The sequence below is a fragment of the Cupressus sempervirens genome, chromosome 10 (genome assembly GCF_028749045.1).
Source record: "Cupressus sempervirens isolate cs-2001-9-10 chromosome 10, ASM2874904v1, whole genome shotgun sequence".
Classification (NCBI taxonomy): domain Eukaryota; kingdom Viridiplantae; phylum Streptophyta; class Pinopsida; order Cupressales; family Cupressaceae; genus Cupressus; species Cupressus sempervirens.
The window spans coordinates 509,448,185-509,468,229 of NC_143127.1; the positions used below are offsets into that span (position 1 = coordinate 509,448,185).

At 33.9% G+C, this 20,045-nt stretch overlaps 1 protein-coding gene across 1 annotated transcript in view; it reads left to right on the forward strand.

Annotated features, from left to right (window-relative positions):
* The first annotated feature begins 4,322 nt into the window (after nt 1-4,322).
* The window catches only part of LOC149534894 (glucose-6-phosphate 1-dehydrogenase, chloroplastic-like), a 62,216-nt gene continuing 46,493 nt past the window's right edge, over nt 4,323-20,045 (forward strand). The window contains exons 1-2 of the mRNA XM_089807465.1: nt 4,323-4,641; nt 4,731-4,951. Coding sequence (XP_089663591.1) covers nt 4,446-4,641; nt 4,731-4,951 — 417 coding nt within the window. The 5' untranslated portion in view covers nt 4,323-4,445. The remainder of the gene's footprint in view (nt 4,642-4,730; nt 4,952-20,045) is intronic.

Genomic DNA, 20,045 nt, shown 5'->3' on the forward strand with positions numbered 1-20,045 from the left:
TGGCCTTTGAGCATAATATAGTTTCTTGGACTTAGTTTTTGGAGAGATATCTGGTTGTATACTTGGTGATTGATGCTACTTGATTATGTTTTGTTCATAAATGTTTTGGTAATGTCTCATTTCTGCATCTTCAATAGTTAATATGTTATTTATAGGGCATGAGTTGTGTACTTAGGTGATATATTGAATATGATCAATCTCCTTTTAATATACATTTATAAACTTCTCTAGAAATACTTATATGTGTAACAAATTTCTCAAAATGTATCTGGTGTATATTTGTTAAGGTTGTTCATTATGCGAGGACATAACATCTGTCTACATTGTTTATTTGGTGTATCACCTCTTTTCCTGCATTTCATTATAGTTTTCCATTGAAATTCATTCTTCATCCCTTTTCCATTAAGTTTTATAGTTTTTATTAGGATATGTGAAATATCAAGTCATTATCATATAAGAGCTAACCTAGAACCTAGAGGTTTAATCATTTTCGTAGTTTACCGACAAGCTCATGATTTTTCCAATGTTACCCAAAATTGCCAAAGTTTTAGGACCTTGGTATTTGGGTACAAATTTTGGAGTTATCAGGACCATACACAAATTTCCAGTTGGTTGGGGTCAAATGCTCTAAGGGATGTGTATGCTTAAGGATTGTGTGTCTTAGTTCTGGTCTAAAATTAGTTACATTTTGTGGTGTGCTTAAGTGCTCAATCTTTGGGATATGGTAGGGTAATTGTTCAAATATGGGTCTTGAAGCATATTGCTATGTGTCAACCATTTTTTGAGAGACAACTAAAGTTAGGGTATCCTTATGAATATTCTTATTTAGGTCGAGTGACTAGACATACATTATATTGTTGACACTAGCTTGATGTGACGAGAGACTTTATTTGATGACTATATCAGAATTGTACTACTTGAGACTCTCAATAATAATTTTCTATTTCAATCATTGGTTCATGTAGAATTCTATCTATCATAGGTGCCCAAAATGATGATTTGCAACATTTTTAGACTCTAATATATCATGCCAAGAGTTGATAGTTTTAGCTCTCAATAATGACTCACATTATTGAGGTTGGACAATCATGTTCAACAAACATAACTTCTTAGACAATATTTTCAAAATCGCTTTCAATAAGTGAACATGCCACTAAAGAAATATAAAGAAATTAACATTTTAATCCTACTTCTTTGGCCATAGTGTTACACAAAGATCATCTTTTGCTCTACGTAGACTATGAATTTCCTAGGGATGTCAATCATTGTTGTTGTGGATGACCATATTCCTGATGTAAAAAAAACAAACAAACTTTGCTAGTAATAAACCTTTTTTTATTACAATAAAACATTTGTTTGACATTTGAGAACAAAATAGCCAATATTTTTTTAAAGAACACAACAAAAGATAAATAACTCTACATATTTAAAATTAAATTAAATTACACATATTTATATTTATATTTTTTACATTTCAACATAAATCACACATATATTATAAATAATCACTCCTAACAATAATAACAAGAGACACAATGCATCATAGTTCCTGCCTAATGCATAATGGTTGTAGAGGTGTAGATGAGTGAGAATCTAAATTAACATTATGAATGCATTAATTTTTGCCTAGAAATGTACTTGTGATTTGATAGGATTGCTCATATTTTGTTGTTAAATTCTCATCCTAGAAATGCACTTGTGATCTGATAGGATGGCTCATATTTTGTTGTTAAGTTCTCGTGCTATATTATTATATCTTTGGGCATTTAAGCCCAAGAATAAGATGCCAAAGTCCCGAATATGGTACTAAGTACTTAATATCATACTACGATCAATACATATGCTTTAGACAAATCTACACCTTCTAAGTTGACAACTTAAATTATGTGCAATGAGGAAAGATATCCATACCAATATTTGAATTATAGAACTTGAAGAAGTGATGAAGCATTTGGAGTATCACATTATATGTTTAAACATACCATGCATGCTACTAGACAACCATAAGTAGTTGGAATAACTCCCCCAACTATGTATTATTCTCATCTTGATTGTCAAATGGAACTCACACTATTTTTAATCATTAGCACTGGACAAAAACTAGGATAGAGATATAAATAGAGATAAATAACAGTAGACAACAATAACAACATAAACATATATGCAGAGGAAAAAATGATAGATAATATAGAGGAGGAAGAGGAAGAGAGAAAATAGTAAGATAGAGTGATACCAACATAAGTTGTGTGTGAGAGAGAGAGAATTAAATATAATTATTTTTCTTAATAAAACAAATAGTCAAAATAAAATCATGGTTATAATAAAGAATTAAAATATATTATATTTTAATTAATGAAACTAAGAATTTAATTTTTATATTAAAACTCACATTTCTATAAGAAAAAATGAAATGTATTGAAATATAAAAATATTTTATAAGTAAAACTAATTGTTTAATTTTACACAATTAGAGAAGGTTTACTATTTAATGTTTTGTATTTTCAAAATTTTCATAAAATTAAGTAATTTTTAATTATGCAATAATATCTATATAATTTAATATGTACATTTATAAATAATAAATAGATGTAATACATATAAATTTGGTGTTGATGAATAAATATGATGTAATAAATAAGAAATAAAATATAACTATTTAATTTTAATACATAGTTTATAAAAACTTAATAATAATTTATATATCTTTTAGAATTGAATTATTTCTATTTTGTAGTTATTTCTTTAGTATGTTTTTTGATATAAAATATAATTATTAATTTAATATTAAAATATATATTTAAATTTTAAATGTATTTAAACTAAATGATAAATTGTTTAAATAAAAAATTATATAATTTAAAAATTGTAACACTTATCAATTATACATATTACAAACACTATTATAAAATATAATTAAAAAATAATATTGTTTAATTTATTTTTATAAAAGTAAAATAATAGTAATAATTTAACCACTTTTATTAAAAAAGCAAAGTTTTAAAAAAAATTAGAAATTCAAATACAAAGATATAACATATTGAAATTATATTAAAAAGACACACACACACAAACACACACAATCTGAACTTATGGATTACATGAAGTTTTAGGAACAAGTTATATCAAATAGTAAAAAATAAACATCTATGTAAAATTAATAATAAATATATTTAAAATAAGAAATTAAAAATAATTAATATTGATTAGACATGTTGTGTGAGGTGGAAGATAAAATGATTTGAATTTTTTTTTTTTAATCAACTTGTCACAAATGTGCTATCAAATTTCTGGATTTGATTGTGTATAATTTTTTTTACATCAACGTTTCGGATCATACTACATGATCCATCATCAGGATGCTAGAGAGAAAAGAGAACATGAAAAAATATAGAATGCAGATCCAACCAGCTGAAGAAATAGAAGGGAGGGGGAAGGGGAGGAGAGAGAGTTAGTGAACTCTCTTCTATCCCTTCTATTTCTTCAGCTGGTTGGATCTGCATTCTATATTTTTTCATGTTCTCTTTTCTCTCTAGCATCCTGATGATGGATCATGTAGTATGATCCGAAACGTTGATGTAAAAAAAATTATACACAATCAAATCCAAAAATTTGATAGCACATTAGCATGGATTGTGGAAATCTAATAGATCTCATTGTCACAAATGTGTCAAAGATAAAGTTACAATTAATACATTCATTAATGCAAGATGAAGTTGTTAGAAAATATTTGTATCTTTTGTTGAAGAAAATTAATTTTCTCTCCCACCAAAAATAGTATGGACCAATAGAATGGATGAAAAATGTGATTTATAAAATAATAAAAAATTTAAAAAAGATATAAACATTTGAAATCCCATATAATTTTTTCAATTCTTGGATTTGATTGGTTAGTGTTAATGTCAGATTTGGATTGACATGAATGCATAAGTATTTTCGCAGAACTAATAACAATAACAATACCAATAACAATAATAACTATTTTTATTTGTTTTAATTCTTCTACCCTCCAATATATATTACTCAATATATAAGGTTACCATTGACACAATCATCCCACCTCTTGAGAGTTTTAGTGTATAACTAAATTTGTTAGTCAAAATGAACTGCAAATAACTGAAGTGAAAAAAAAAAAATCTTCACCACGTCAACCCAATCCATACTCTTCATCGTAAGGGCCGTATTATCTTAACAAGAGAACGACTAATCCGTCCTTGGAGAGTCAAGTACAAGTCAGTCCACCTTCCGAGGCTCCAAAAGGCGACACGGCGATCCTTCTGTGGGATGTCTATACGATATAAATTGAAACATCCTGAAGAGTTGTTGGTTAGATTGTTGGAATGAGATAATTTTGTTCTTTCCCAGCACTAACCTGGCAGCAAGATGGAAGAGGAGAATCGAAGCTTACTTCGTTCGACAATTCTCTTCCTTTGAGCCCTTCAATTGAAATGATTTCACTTGGGCACATGGAGTGCAGTGTGGCCAAAATTTTGACAAATTCTTCATCCTTCACTTATGGATTTAGAATTACAAAGAAGGCAAGTATACCCAAGCTCATGTCTTGCAGATTCACGGAACTTAAAAAGCTCCACCTCAAATCCTCTGCAAATAGATGGCGCCTCAGAGAAGTGGTGATGCAGGATGGTAATTTCTCTTCTCACCAATGATTCAGTGCTCTGCCCTCTTTGTCCATTTGACCGACCATTGATAAGGCTGATTTTTCATTTATACAGGCGTGGCTGCTGCGAGCACGGGCACGGATGAAGTAAAAGAGGTAGTTAGGAGTTTGCCCTTGACCCCAGTGGAGGACATTAGCAATGGGGTTTTTGATTTCGGGAAAAAGGGATTGGAGTCCACCCTGAGCATTACAGTGGTGGGTGCATCAGGGGACCTTGCCAAAAAAAAGATATTTCCTGCACTCTTTGCCCTGTATTATGAAGACTGCCTGCCAGAGGTACAATGCTATATAATTTCAATCATTTCATTGTTTCAATTTAACATCCTTCCAATCGTTGTTAGAACACTCATTTGAATTAAATAGTTTTTAGCTGCTGGATACGACTTGAATTTGATTCCCTTGGTTTTTTTTCTTTATTGTGCCTGGTGATGTGCTCGCTATGTTTCTGTTTTCTATTTTTAGAAAACTGTTATTTGCTTTTGTCCTATAGTTGTGGTATGAAGCTTGGCTTTTTAAATAAAAGGCTCTTATAAATATTATCTGCGATTTCTTGTTAGAAACATTCATCGCAAGCAAGCACTGATATATTAGAGATTAAAAAAGCTGTTCCTCCAGATATGGTCTGCCTTCTAAATCTATATTTTATTCCCTGATATCATGTTTTATATAAAACGTCATGCCTCACACCACAACTATATGACAAAACCAACAATCATAAAGCTTTATTCTCCGTTTATGGCCTGGCTTCTAGATCTGAATTTGTATTTCTGATATCAATTTTTAATTTAAAAGTTGAACTTCATACCACAACTTTACGACTTAAGCAAGATCCATAAAGCTCTGTTCCCCAGTTATGTTTACCCATACCAAAACACACTGCTTTGTGCTGAAATGTACTCTATTAAATTGGAGATTCTACCACGAATGTGATTTATGCCAAATCAATAATGGAATTAGATGATTGCGCCTATGCACCATCAAGCAAGATTCAAATATAAATATAATTATTTATGCTTCACCCATGGCTGCTCACATGTGGTGTATTATCTGTTTTGATATCATCCCAATTTGCATCAGGTCCCACTTGCTCTTCTTCTCCTTTTTTCCATCTCCTTCTTTTCCTTTCCATTTTTCACTCACGTGCTGTGTTGAATCTGATGATCGACAGAAGTAATTGTCTATAGGACTGCTTCTGCAATGTGCCATTAGTTCCTCTTGACAAATACACCACGTGACAGTGCATCACCTTTTCCTTCTCTTCACATAGCCGATGATACCAAATCAATTGGTTTTGTATCAAATGTAATGATGCCATTGCAACCTTCTGTTGACATGGAATATGATGAAGATCAAAGAACTTCTCTATTTGGCAGAGCCAATTGGTTGGATCCTTGCCATCAAACTTGCATGTACCCTTCTTTGGCATGAAGTGCCTACCCATAACATTGCTTGCACGATAATCCATAATTGAATGAGTCAAACTCAAAAGCATCATATCCTGTAGAAAGCACATTTCTTTCCAAGTCTTGTGATGTGAATCCACTTGCTTAGAATCATTAGAACTCGTAAGAAAATCAAATATTTTCACTAATTGGATTGATATATTTTTTCTAGCAACTATATATAGTATTTCCTCCCCATCCTCTGTGGTTGCTTCATTTATAGAATCTCCATCACTTTAATTAAGATCATCAATATCAAGAGATTTTCTATGTGTGATAAGATTTCCTTTGTTGCTTCTTGTTGAAGCCCTAGCGATGATGTCACAAAAACAGTCTTCACAGTAACTACTCAAAATAAATTAAAGCATGATGATTTACTGTAATTGATCTCTACTAAAGACTTGCTTTTTTTGAAAAATCTCTGATAAATTCAATGATTTGCAGCCTTGTGAGTGAATCTGGCAAAAGCCTTAATTTAGGAACAATTCCTCCAAAACTGTTCCAAATGATCTAAAATCTAGATTGTAGCAGATTCATATGTCCATGATCAATTCTCTAAATTTTAGAATAAAAATCACCAAATTGAAAGAGATTTGTGCTTCATAATTTAACTTTTGAAATTGATTTTTTTGCCTTGTTCCTTGCCTTTTAGATACCAAGATATCACATAACACTTCAAATGAAATAAATTGCACAATAGAAAAATATAATATGAAATGTGTTGCAAACAATTAATAGTAATAAGCCACTTCAAGGGGACAACCTCCAAAACTAAGCAATTTTGATGGGACTAATTTCCATGATCTACAATAAGAATATAATATGCAATATGATGATAATAAATTAATCACCACCCCCTATATATACCATACTTGTGCCATGGATGCCACCTAGTATCCCTTAACTGTCTATACGGGATTATATAAATGATCATATAACTTATAGGGTCATGCTAGTCACAAGTGGCTAAACATTTCTCCATGCACATGGTAGGTCAAGGATCATGGCAATAAAGCCTTGACTACCAGTCAGATATGTGACAACCCAAGAAGTTCAGGACAACGTAGCATTCTTCATTATAAACTAAAATGAAAGGAGAAAATTATATAAACTTAGATGGAAAAACAAGTGTAATCTAACTTGAAAATATTGAAATACAGTTTGAAGAGCAAAAATTAAAGGTGGAAGTCATCTTCAAAAGGAGAGAAATGTTGAAAGCAATGAGCTAAAGAAAACCAATTTGTAATTGTTGTTTAACCACATTAACACCCTCACGATGGAAGTCAGGAGGGAAGACATCTGTAAGTGTTCTGACATTGTCACTATGACAACAATTGATGCTAAAAAACATGACACAAAATAAAAAACACATTATTATGATTTCAGAGGTATACAAACATGCAGAGATAAACTAGCAGCTTCTTGTCCGCAATTTTGAATTCACAAAATAGGATAACCCTGTTGGTTCCCAGAAAGGGGTTTACACTACAAAGTAGAAACTAAATTTATCAGTTAGTTACCTATGGAGAAGCCAACTCTAATACTTGATAATTCCCTGGGCATGGACCAAAGCTTCAGAAGAAATTGAACATAAACTGACTAGTAAAGACAACTACAAGTTATTATTAATGCCTCATTCCATTGAATATTTGAATTCATAAAATATAAACTGAACTACAACATAATTTCACCTAGTAGCATAAGATCTGAGAATATATTGCATTACAATACATCTTATCAATAATCCATCAACATACCTCTTGCTTTGACACAACTGATGACTTTCATGTTAATGTTTTTGCCCAAATATTAGATAAACAACAACAAAGAAGAAGAGAAATAATACACAAAAGACTCTTCATCTTTCACTTAACTGATTTACAATATACCAAGCAATCACATAAATAGATTGCATAAGACTCTTCATCTTTCACACAAAGGTCTCTTTGAGTCCCAAAAATAAGACTCTTCATATTTCCACATATTCAATACTTCATATCTCCATATGTATGCCTCTTTGCATGACATATGAACGTCTTTCTTTTTACATAATATTAACTTGAATGTAATCACAAATATCTCTTTCAGCTGAAGATGACTATAACGGTCATAACAAACATATTTCAATCTCATAAAATTAGAAATAAAGATCTCTATTGCAGCTACAAACTTCAACACTCATTATGAGCAAGAGAGAGATCTTTAGTCAAGCATGCACCAATAGTTGCAACCAAAGATGATAAATTTAAAAAACATATGTTGTCTCAGCATAACGTAATCCACCATAGTTTCTTTTTAAGTACATAGAATGAAGTCACACACATGCCTGCTCGTGAAGGGTAAAATGGAGATTTTTATCTCAAAACGTCTTCCAAAGAAGGATACATTTCCACCATGTCTACTCATAGAGGGTGGTCCACCATACCTACTCACAGAGAGTAGAACGAGGGCTTTTACCTCAAACTCCTCTCAGAGAATAATGCATTTCCACCATGCCTACTTCCAGAGAGTAGTCCACCATACCTACTCACAGAGGGTGGAACAAGGGCTTTCACCTTAAACGTATCCCAGAGAAGAATGCATTAATCACTGAGATTTTCTCTTAAAAGAGACTCCCTCTCACCAGGGACAACTTTAAACACCATAAAAAGAAAGTTGATTCCAAGTGTTTTACTATCACACAAGCTTTGTAAAGGGTTGAACATCTCCCTCTATCACGTATCCTCCCTTTGAAGCTGAATAGTCTCTCTATAAATATGATCTTCCTCTTTTAATGAAGATAACGTGCCACCAATACTACAAACGACGTTGCAAAATCTCTCACTATCCCATTGCACCTGATTATCATAAGAAGATGACAAATGAGACCTCCCCTTGAAGTTCAATATCACTCTCCCAACATCTCCCTCTAAATATGTAATCTTTATCTTGTTGCATCCTGCAACCAAGAGAGAGAAAAAAAAATTATCATAAGTATCAATGCTATAAGTATATTTAACAAAATTCATGAACTCTTCAAAATCTATGTTGATGACATCAAATTTTATCTCGAGAATGCACTTCAACATAAATCTTTCCCACTCCCTCCATTTCTGTAGGCTAGACTTTGACAACTTTCACAACCTCAAGAAGAATCACTACACTTCCCACTGAGATAATATTGCACTTGTTAGGATTGATTCACAGTCAAAGGAAGCCAAATTTGTGAACTGTTATTCCCAATGTGGATGCTCAACACAATCAAAATCTTTATCCTACCAAAAATGGTTTTCTCAAGTATCCATCTTGAAATAGGTTGATGCCCAAACCAAGAACAATTTGGTGATAAAGTCAATGATTGTTATGTTCACTGTTTCCAACCTTTCCTTAGGATTGATTGAGCTCCAATATGTGATGGGTATGCATGGAAATGTCCCTTTGTAACTGTATGATGTTCGACCACCTTTGGATATGCTAGCACCTTGTTACAAACTTACACCTGTGATTTATGAAGATCAATAACTTGTATTGCCATGTAACACTAAGATTTGTAGGGATCACTAAATTAGAGGTCACAAAACTCAGATAAAGGAGCTTTACACAAAATACTCATAAACTACTACTCAATATAGCATTCGATCAAAACCTAAAGACTGGAAGTAATTATTAGAGCTATGAATAAACTTTAAAAAACTTCCCTATTTCTTGCTCTTGCTAGCATGACTGTAGCCATTAGAAATATTCGAAGACCTACATGCAAATGTTCGTACACTATTGTGTACTAAATATTCTCCTGATGTTCTATCAGTTAACAAGATAATGATTTGAGAGCTTTAACTCTTCATCATACTGAAGCACTCCTGCATTGCGAACTTTGGGGTATCAAATTGGATCAAACTTGTCAAAATTCAAATGCTTTGGCAATCATAGTCATATGATCTGCTTGAAAATTAATTGTTACTATTGCATCTCCATCAAGAATGGGCTCAACCACTTTATTATTTTCATCAACTATGACCTACGTTCCCTCGAGTTCCGGGACGGGGACGACGGGATGGGTTTCTGGGACAACAAATTTTTTTGGCAATTTTGGGGATGTGGGGGGAATGGCAAATGGCTTCCCTATATAGGGAAATTTTAAAATATACATTGAAATTTGCAAATATACATGTCATTCATATGAAACTAAGCACAAAGCATGTCATTTAAACATTATGGAACCTTAACATACACCATTTAAATGCCATATAGGAAAAATTAACCGATTTTAGTACTTAATTTGAATATGCATATCAATATGTGAACAAAAATATTTAAATATAAGTTTAGCAGTGAACAATATCATAAAATTTTGGAAATCTAAATATGCTCAAAGGCTAGAGGGTTGCCGTAAAGTTTCATCGTCATGTTCAAGTTCAACATAGAAAACCTTGGCTTTTCGGGTGGGGATGTGTCCTCGGGGTACATAGACTATGACAAAGGGAGGCAAGTATTGATCACTAGCTTTAGGTTCCATTATGACATACATGCAACCATAACTTGAGGCGATTTGTGCATCAACACCCTCATGTAACTTAGCAAGATCCTTTACTAATGTCTCAGCAAAATCAACACTAGACCCATCAAGACAATCACGACCATTAGTGAGGAAATGAATTTGGATTTATGATATAGGGCAAGCAAAGATATAACTTCGATCACAAAAACAATAGAACTAAGATTTAACGTCCAAAACAACAACCACATTCATAGACATGATGCGGAAAAAAGAAAACAGCAGAGGAATTTCGATGCAAGAACCATAACTCCCACAAGAGAGCCTCTTCACATTCCATGAATTCAATGAGGTCTACAACATATGTCGACTATGGGAGTTGACTAAGAAGATATGAAAGCACGAGCTAGCAAAAAAAATGATAACGTCAATATCTGCTACCGCCCTCATATTCAAAAAATGAAGAGTTTGATGATCTCAAGAATCTCCCTCTAATTCTACATGTTGTCAACAAACTGTTGGATAAAAATGTCAGTATATTGTCGCATTGATGAAGATGGATGGTGATGAGCCATTTCTTGCCAGAGAGAGGATGGGGCACTAAAATACTTTGCGTGACACAAAAAAGAAGAAGAAATAAAATGACTCATGCAAAGAGTAAACAAACACCAAGAATAGTCAACATGGCACTAAAGTGCATGCCATGTGATCATGAAGACTAGGATAATGATGCCAAGATGCACAACTCTAGGACACATGATGCAAGAATTGGAACAACTCCCAAGATACATAACTAATAATAACACTAAGTAACAAGAGATCAAACCACGGAATGGAAATCACAGTCTGACACAATATAGATATACATTAAGATAACTCCTCTAAATTGAAGACAATTCTAGATTCTGAAGTGATGAAGGCATTTTTCAGAAGAAAAACACAATGCCAACTCATACCATATCGATGCCATGATATTACATCCTAGAGAGATGAAGAAGAACATAATAAGAATAAACATATGGATCAAAGAAGGCATCTGTGGATTTCTCTCACAACATACAAAATCGCATTTGCGCTAACACATTCTCCTTTATCGCTTTTATCAAAACTTGGCTCTGATACAATGTTAATGTTTTTGCCTAGATATTAGATAAACAACAACAAAGAAGAAGAAGAAGAGAAACAATACACAAAATACTCAAGTCATTTATCCTGGGAAAACCCTTCCACTTGAAGGGAAAATCCCAGCCACACCAGCAAAATATCACTTTTATTGATAATCAAAATGTTATAGTAAAACTCTTTCACTTAACTGATTTACAATATACCAAGCAATCACATAAATAGATTGCATAAGACTCTTCATCTTTCACACGAAGGTCTCTTTGAGTCCCAAAAATAAGACCCTTCATATTTCCACATATTCAACACTTCGTACCTCCATATGTATGCCTCTTCGCATGATGTATGACATATGTCTTTTTACATAATATTAACTTAAATATAATCATAAATATCTCTTTCAGCTGATGATGACCATAATGGTCATAACAAACATATTTCAATCTAATCAAATTAGAGATAAAGATCTCTATCGCAGCTACAAACTTCAACATTTCAAACACTTCAATCTTGCAAGCAATTTCGTTTTTGAGAGAAATAAATTTTTTGCATTTGAAAAGAATGAGAGTTTGAATTCAATAGAACAAAAATCTAGGGCTGCAACTGAACAAATTAAAGACAGAGCAAAATAATGCAATCAAAACTGAGATCTTACACTTACTTGGAGAGTAAAGAATAAGATGCGGAGCAAGAAGAAGTTGGAATGCAACTCTCCTCTCCAAAATCGGGTTTTAGATATGTGCTTGTTTGTGTAGATCAAATGCTTTGAAAAATTCAAACTCCAGTCCTAAATCGTGGTTTCCAAGTGCAAATGCATGTGTTGGATGATGCAAATGTGTTTGCAAACGCCCTTTCAAATGCAGATCGCACTTCTCCAAATATTTTGCATGTTTGAAAAAGTCTCTCCAAAGGAAAATCGGGGTTTGAAGAGGCAAATGTATGTGCATGAAATGATGTAAATGTTCACACCAAAAGCTTTGTCCTCCCAACGTCTAAGAAAATCGGGGTTCTCTAAACGTTTTGCATATACAAGATGGAGATCCTGATTTAATTCAGGTTTTCCCAGCCCTTCTACATGTAACGTTTTTTTGCATAAAATGCCCAAATTGGGGTTTGAATGAGCAGACACATATGTTGGGAATGTGATATATATGTTCACACCAAAGTCTTTTGACTTAAATTGGGCTTTACCAGTCCATTTACATGTTGCACTTTGCTTCAAATGCCCAGATTGTGGTTTGAATGAGCAAATGCATGTTTTAAGTATGCAATGGCAAATGTGTAGACTTATGTCCAAGTCAAAATCGGGGTTTGACTGGCCTATTACCTATTTAAAATCTGATGCATTTGGAAAAAACATGCACTAATAAACTTGGATGCCCAAATGAATAGGAAAGTTTATGTTTAAATGTAAACTTGCGGTGAAAATGGTGGTTTACAAACTCATTTTCATATTTTAAATAACCTTTCCAATGAAAATCGTTGTTCAAAATGCATGTTACATGGTACATGTTTGCCTTCTTATGCAAGTCGTGCTTTACATCATGCTTCTCCAAGACATTTGCATATTTCATTTTGCATGTAAGGGCAAATCATGGATTGCAAAGCAAAATGCATGTAAAACCCCCTAAACAACTTGTTTTGATGAGAAACAAGTATTTTTTCAAGCCAAAACATGGTTTAAGAAACCATTTGCACATTGCATATTCAAAAACATGTAATTGACCCCCTAAACCACAATTTGCTTCTTTTTGTGAGAAAATACAAGCAAAAAGGGGGGTTCGCGGGTGCAATAACATGTGCATGAGACTTGTGTAACTTAAAGTTCTAATTTAGCACATGTTCAATTGATTCACTTAAGGGAATCTCACTTTATAGGGTCCATTACATATGTACAACTAACATTCCTACATGTTATGGGTAAATATGTTCAAAAAGTGAAATTTTCACTTAAGTAATTTAAATTAAAACATTAAAGTGCAACACGACTTTAAATTAGATCAGAAAGTGAACTATATCACTTAAATCACTTAAGTTATGAATTAAAAGATCAAAAAGTGCAACTATAAACTTAAAAACATAACATAAAGTGATTTTAAGTCATATATTTCAAAAAATGTAACATAACATCAAATTATATGGCCCAATATTTAAAATATGCAGTGGGGGTTCTAAACCCCACTTACATATGCTCTTAAACCTTGATGACTTTTGATCATAGTTCCAAGAATCACGGCGATTCATGCGATTCACGTGATTCGGCGATTCGATTCAAGCCAAACGATTTTTTGTGAATCGGTGAATCGAATCAGCGATAAAGGGTTTATGAAATAAGTTACTCACTAAATTTCAAGGGTTTTTTAAATTTTCCGATTCATGGCCGATTCGATTCCGATTCATGGCCGATTCACGATTTGATTCGGCCTTGCCGATTCCGATCCGATTCCGATTCTTGTTACTTTGCTTTTGATTGACAAATCTGATTAAGTCCCAAGTTAGCTCAAAATGAGGGCGTGACCGAAAGCAATAGATTGAAGGAAACACAAAGATAAAAGCAATCCAAACAAATACTCAAACACACAAAAAGACTTTGAAGGACTGAAAAATCAAGTATAGGCATACAAACTGAAAAAACAAAAAGGACTTGATGAGAACCTTTAGTAACAAGACTCATTATTTGGATTAAAGCTAATTGTTTGATCAATCTTTGCCAATCAAATAGTGAGTTACCTTAGAGAAATATGAAACTTAATTGGAAAAGTTTCGTAGTGTTGCCTCTATTTAGTGATGACAAAATGAAGGACCACGTTGAATAACAACCACAATGAATGACACAGTGGTAGAACTTCTGATATTTGCAAAGCCAGTTCCAAAACTGAACCTTCACAAATATAGAAAGCTAAAGATGCCGAAGCAGTAATCCTTACGATTTGTTTTGCAAAATCAAAATACTTCTACGGGAATAATTAATTGTCTCCTATATTGCTTGTCTAGACAAATAGCTAATCTTTAAAACTTAAATATTTCCAAGACTTCTTCAGTCAAATTGTCTAGGCCATTCCACATATATAGAAGCCATAATATTTTCCAAGGTCCAGAAAGCTAACCAATAAACAACTAGAAGCCACAACATAAGAAACTGTGAAATAAATTTAATTATAATCAACCTCCTTCACCAAGTCCATCTCCACAATATTTCTATTCTTTAGATTCGTGACAATATTAAAATAATAATAAATTTCAAGCATCAGCTTGATAAAGTTGACACTAATAAGGATTAGTCGCACACTATATAAACAATGGACTTTGTAAAGGCTTTAGACACAATAATTATTTAATTAATATTTAGTCATCGTTTAAATATTTCCTTTATTTTTGACAACTTAATAAAAACCAATTTAATTAATGTCACCTTAAATATTGGGATTACAATGATCTTCTTGAGGTCCCTATTGGCTCCACTGTCTTCATTTCATTTGTTTTGCATTTCAATCCTCTGATCTTCGTTTTTAGGTTCCTTATTTTGACCTCCTTGGATTCCTCTCACTCTAAATTGTCCATCCTAGCTCCTTGTGGGGTCAAAAGGTTGAGGATCTAATCCAACCCCTCATATTGCTTATTGTCTAGCTCATTGCATCAACTATGGTTGGACTTTCTAGTAGCCATTTTGGTTGGTTAGATATGTCCTGCCTCAAAGTTACATCTTAGTGAGGTAGAAAGGCCCTAGTGCTAGACCTAGAGCTTTGATACCAAGTAAAGACGTAAACATTCATAAAACTAAACTTCTAAATATTGCTCATTATTTCCAATGAATTGATATAGAAATAATGTACATAAATATTCAATTTCAGCATCCGTCTCATAAAGAGGAACAATACAGTCAATGCGACTAGAAAGGTTGATTACATCAATAGATATGTGACAATGATACTATATAAAGCGAAGGTTCCAGTTGCCACAGACCCTCTACATCTACTAATCATGAGCTAATAGTATGGTCTAGGTGCTTTTGCGCCCAATCATAGAGCGTAAGCTTCTCTAGTGCCCTTCAAATAACAAAGAGTTCTTGACCTTGTGTGAGGTATGTAGCAATCTAGAGCTGGTGGATAGGATAGAATCCCGTGGAGCATGATGCAACTAACGTACAATTCACATATCAATAGATAGATCTAGAGTAGAGACTTACCCTTTTCTGTATACTTGTATTTGGCACTTATTCATAAATTAATATTCCAAGTCATTTTTCATGCTATTACAAGTTCGACTAAATTTCAAAGAAAACTACTCCTCCCTTGACACACTATTTAGAAAGATATATATTGCATAAGGGTGTGTGGTTGGTTCAACATATCTCATCAAGAAAATCAACTTTATAATTTTTATAGTGATTTAATAAAATCTCACTTTGGGTATATTATCATCAATATTTAAATTTCAATTTTAGTCTCCATCAATTGATCTAGAATATGACAAAATTATTAAAAACTGTATCAGCAAGAAATTTCCCATGAATTAATAAAGAAATAATTTACATAAATATTCATCTCGCAAAGAGGAAGAATACAATAAATGAGACCATAAAGTTTGATTACATCAATAAATATGTGTCAATGATACTATATAAAAACAAAGCTTATGATTTTCGTAGACTCCTCTCCATCTAGTACCATGAGACAAGAATATTGTCCAAGTGTTTTTTTGCCCAATCATGAAGCATATGCTTCCCTGGTGCTTTTCAAATGATAAAGAGTTATCGACCCAATGCAAGGTTCCCAGTGATTTGCAACAAGTAGGCAGAATAAAATTTAGCACAACATGATGCACCTGACAAACATTTCATATATGAACATGCAGCTTCCTAATATCATAATATGGAAGAGAGTGAAAGTGAAACAATCATCTAGCATCACAATGATTTATAACCTGTGTTACCTGAGGATGTGCCTCCGGCCTAGAAACCCTTGTCCTTGTACCGGAAACATTTCGGGTACTTGGGGACGGCTAGGGGACATCCCCATCCTGTCCCCCTTTTCTAAAAATTCCCAGGAAACATCTCAGAGACTTGGGGACTTCGGGGAATTTTTTTGGGAACGTTCATACATCTCGGGGACGGTTGGGGATGCCTTGGGGACACCTTGGAAGTCCTCGGGACGGATGGGCGCTCCCGATTTTATAGACACATTAGCACTTAGAAAATATTTTTCTTTTATAAAACATTTTTAAAATTTTTTTTAAAGTGGTCCCCTCTTTCCAAGTTTACCTTAACATGCTTATTACTGTTTGGTAGTTAATTCATGCTATTTGGGGCCCTTTGATTAGTATTTGACAACATTAAGTTAAGAATCATGGAATTAAATTGCTGTTACAGTTTCACTACGTACTCAGAATTATATAGCAGACTGTTTGCAAGATGTTGGGAAAGTCTAAAAAGTCCATTATAGACCTAGAACATGCATCCTTATGTCATTTTTTGGTAACACATCAATGCTTAGTTGGTCTTGGGTTGATCTAGGTCCTTTGTGGAAGATATGGTGAATATTGGAAGCTGCACCAAGATACTCTCTTATTGTAACAAACTTATATCATGATCATGACCGTATAGAGGACCTTTTTGTATTCATATCAGTCCATGTACAATGAATTGGAAGTGTAGTTTCAGAATTAAATGATAGTAGTATGTTTCAATTTGGAAGGTGGGTTGTTGTTCTTGTTGCTATTGAAAATGAATTCTAAATTATGTTCTTGGGTATATTTCAAATTTTTATATTATTTTAATATTACATGCACATTGACAATAATTCCAAATTATGAATGCATTAAAGCATATCGAGTATTGAGTTTGATTATTTAAATGTTGTATGTTAAGGTTCTATGATGTTTAAATGGCATGGTTTATCTCTTCTTTATCTCTCTTGACTCTAACTTGAGCTTGTTTTCTCTTCTCTGTTGTATCCTTCTTCTTATTACCGAGCTTGGCCTTTTTGTGCTCGTTTTCTTCGTAAATTCCTTAAGGCTCCTAACAATCTCCCTGAATGCCTTTTGTTCCTCTTGAATTCTCAAAACTCCTAAAATGTGCCACTTTACAAGAATGTTGAATAATAATGAGAAAAAGGGCGCTTTTTTCTTTTCATAAAGTCCCTTTATTCTGCAATAATCGTGATTTCAAACTAACCGCCTTGCCCCTATTTAGCGTATGGGACTTAACTCCTCATAAGTTCAGTTAAAAAACAAATGCCTGTTGGATGAATTACTCTCCCCAAATTTCTGGCAACTGAAAATAATGTGGCACTGTTTAGTTGAGTTTGATAATGTCTCCATTACATGCTACGTTTGAGAAGTTTCCAATCTTGTTCAAACTTGTTGATGCGAGTTTTGTATCACTTACATAACATATTAGGATTTGAATATTCAATATGGGATATCAAACATGCAACTCCTCTCTTGAAAAGTTATTACTCATGAAGACATAAGCAATAGCTCCAATGTTCCTTACACCGTTGGATACTCGCTCAGTTTTATCGATGTGATTCGTTGATAATCACGTAGGCGGCCTTACGTAAATTGTTGAGGATGACTTGGACTTTGATGGGATGAAGTTGATGGTGGCTCGGTTTGTGAAATGTGCGGAAGCAGATAATGTTGATGGTCGCGATGATGGAGGGTGTGTCTGCCGATGATGATGTTGATGGGAAAGCGATGGTTGTGGAAGGTGAATGGATGAGTTCTATCACTTAACTTACTCTAACTTCTTTCCCTAAACTTCGACTACCCAGCTACTCACTATTCTACTCCTATTCCTATGAATGGAAGGTTAGCAAATGGACGGGGATCAAACCTAATGAGAGCCGACCAGTGGCCTCACTTCCACAGGTGCAATGATTCAAAGGAAAAATAAACTAGCTTACCACACAAAGCTTCCCAACCAGCCGCTAGGATGCTAGTGATCTAGTATTGATCCGTATCAAACATTTACCAATGCTACCATACAACTATTCATCTACTTTAACTTCACTTAAACAACTTCAAATGCAACCAACTTTAACAACTTGAAAGAAAAATCTAACTAAGTGGAAGTAGAAAACATGCAATAACACCCAATGTTCTTGATCAACATGCCAATTGCAACAATGAAAAAGAGAGCAATTTTGATATTATTTTTGCAACAATTTCTCCGACCACTTTACAAATGAGAGCAAATGGCCTTTTATAGGGGCCAAAAATACAACGGACGGTGGAGATCAAAACAAGATCAACGATCCAGATTGGATCCTCAAAACCCTAATTAGGGTTGACACCCCATCGGCCAATGAGAAACTGCCACCTCATCAATGGACCAATGAAAAAAGTGCAAAAAGTGGCAACCAATGAGAAGGCACCAAAATGGTGGCCAATCAGAAATAGACACTTGTCCTATTATAGAAGAAAAGGAAATTGCCACTCGGGCTTACATCAAATGATCTTCTAATATAAATCTTCCCTTTTCTTTCATCTTCTTAGCTAGCCTTTCATTAACTTCTTCCATAGGAGGACAAGGTGTGTGCTTCACCTTGAGTTCCGCTGACTTCGCCATGCTGTTCGCTGCTTGCAATAACTTTTCGCGATCCTTCTCATATTCCTTTGCAAATCCAATAAAAGCACTGAGAGAGGAAAGGGTGCCCAAATGCTTCTTCTTGATAGCAACCTTTCCCAACTCATCCAACCTCGATCCAAAATTTGTTTCATTGACATCCTCTTCTCTGATATCCTCAAAATCAAGTGCCACTGTAAGCCTCGATGATTTGTTAACTCCTTTCCTTCCCTCGCATATCCAATTCTGCTTTAGATGAGTGTAGTAATAGGCCCCTCGGTTATCTTGAAATGACTTAGTTGCTTGATCCATCATTACAATTGTCATGCCCTTGTACTGGGGAATGTTAAATGTTTCTTCAATTGTTTGTTCGCCAATGCTGGCCAACACTCTCTTCCCTTCATTAAAAATGATGGAATTACTGTTTAGATCAAATCTAGATGCACATTCCATAATCAATTCTGGACAAGGCAATGTGGGAGGAAAGGCTGTTGCGTGTACAATTCCACTCTTGTAAATCCTTTTTGCCAAGGGGGATTGTCCTTCCTTCAGTCTGTCCCTCATCCGTATCATGTCCATTGTACAGATATTGGTGTTAGTTATTCTCTTCATTTTCGAGGAGGAAGTTTTGGGCGTCATATCCTCTTTGTCTTTCTTAATGTTTGCTCGCTTGGGATTCTTACTTGCACTATCATCCTCCATGCTCGTCGCCCTATTATGGGATGGTAGAGTGGTGGACCAAAAGGCAAGAAGAACCAAGCGGAG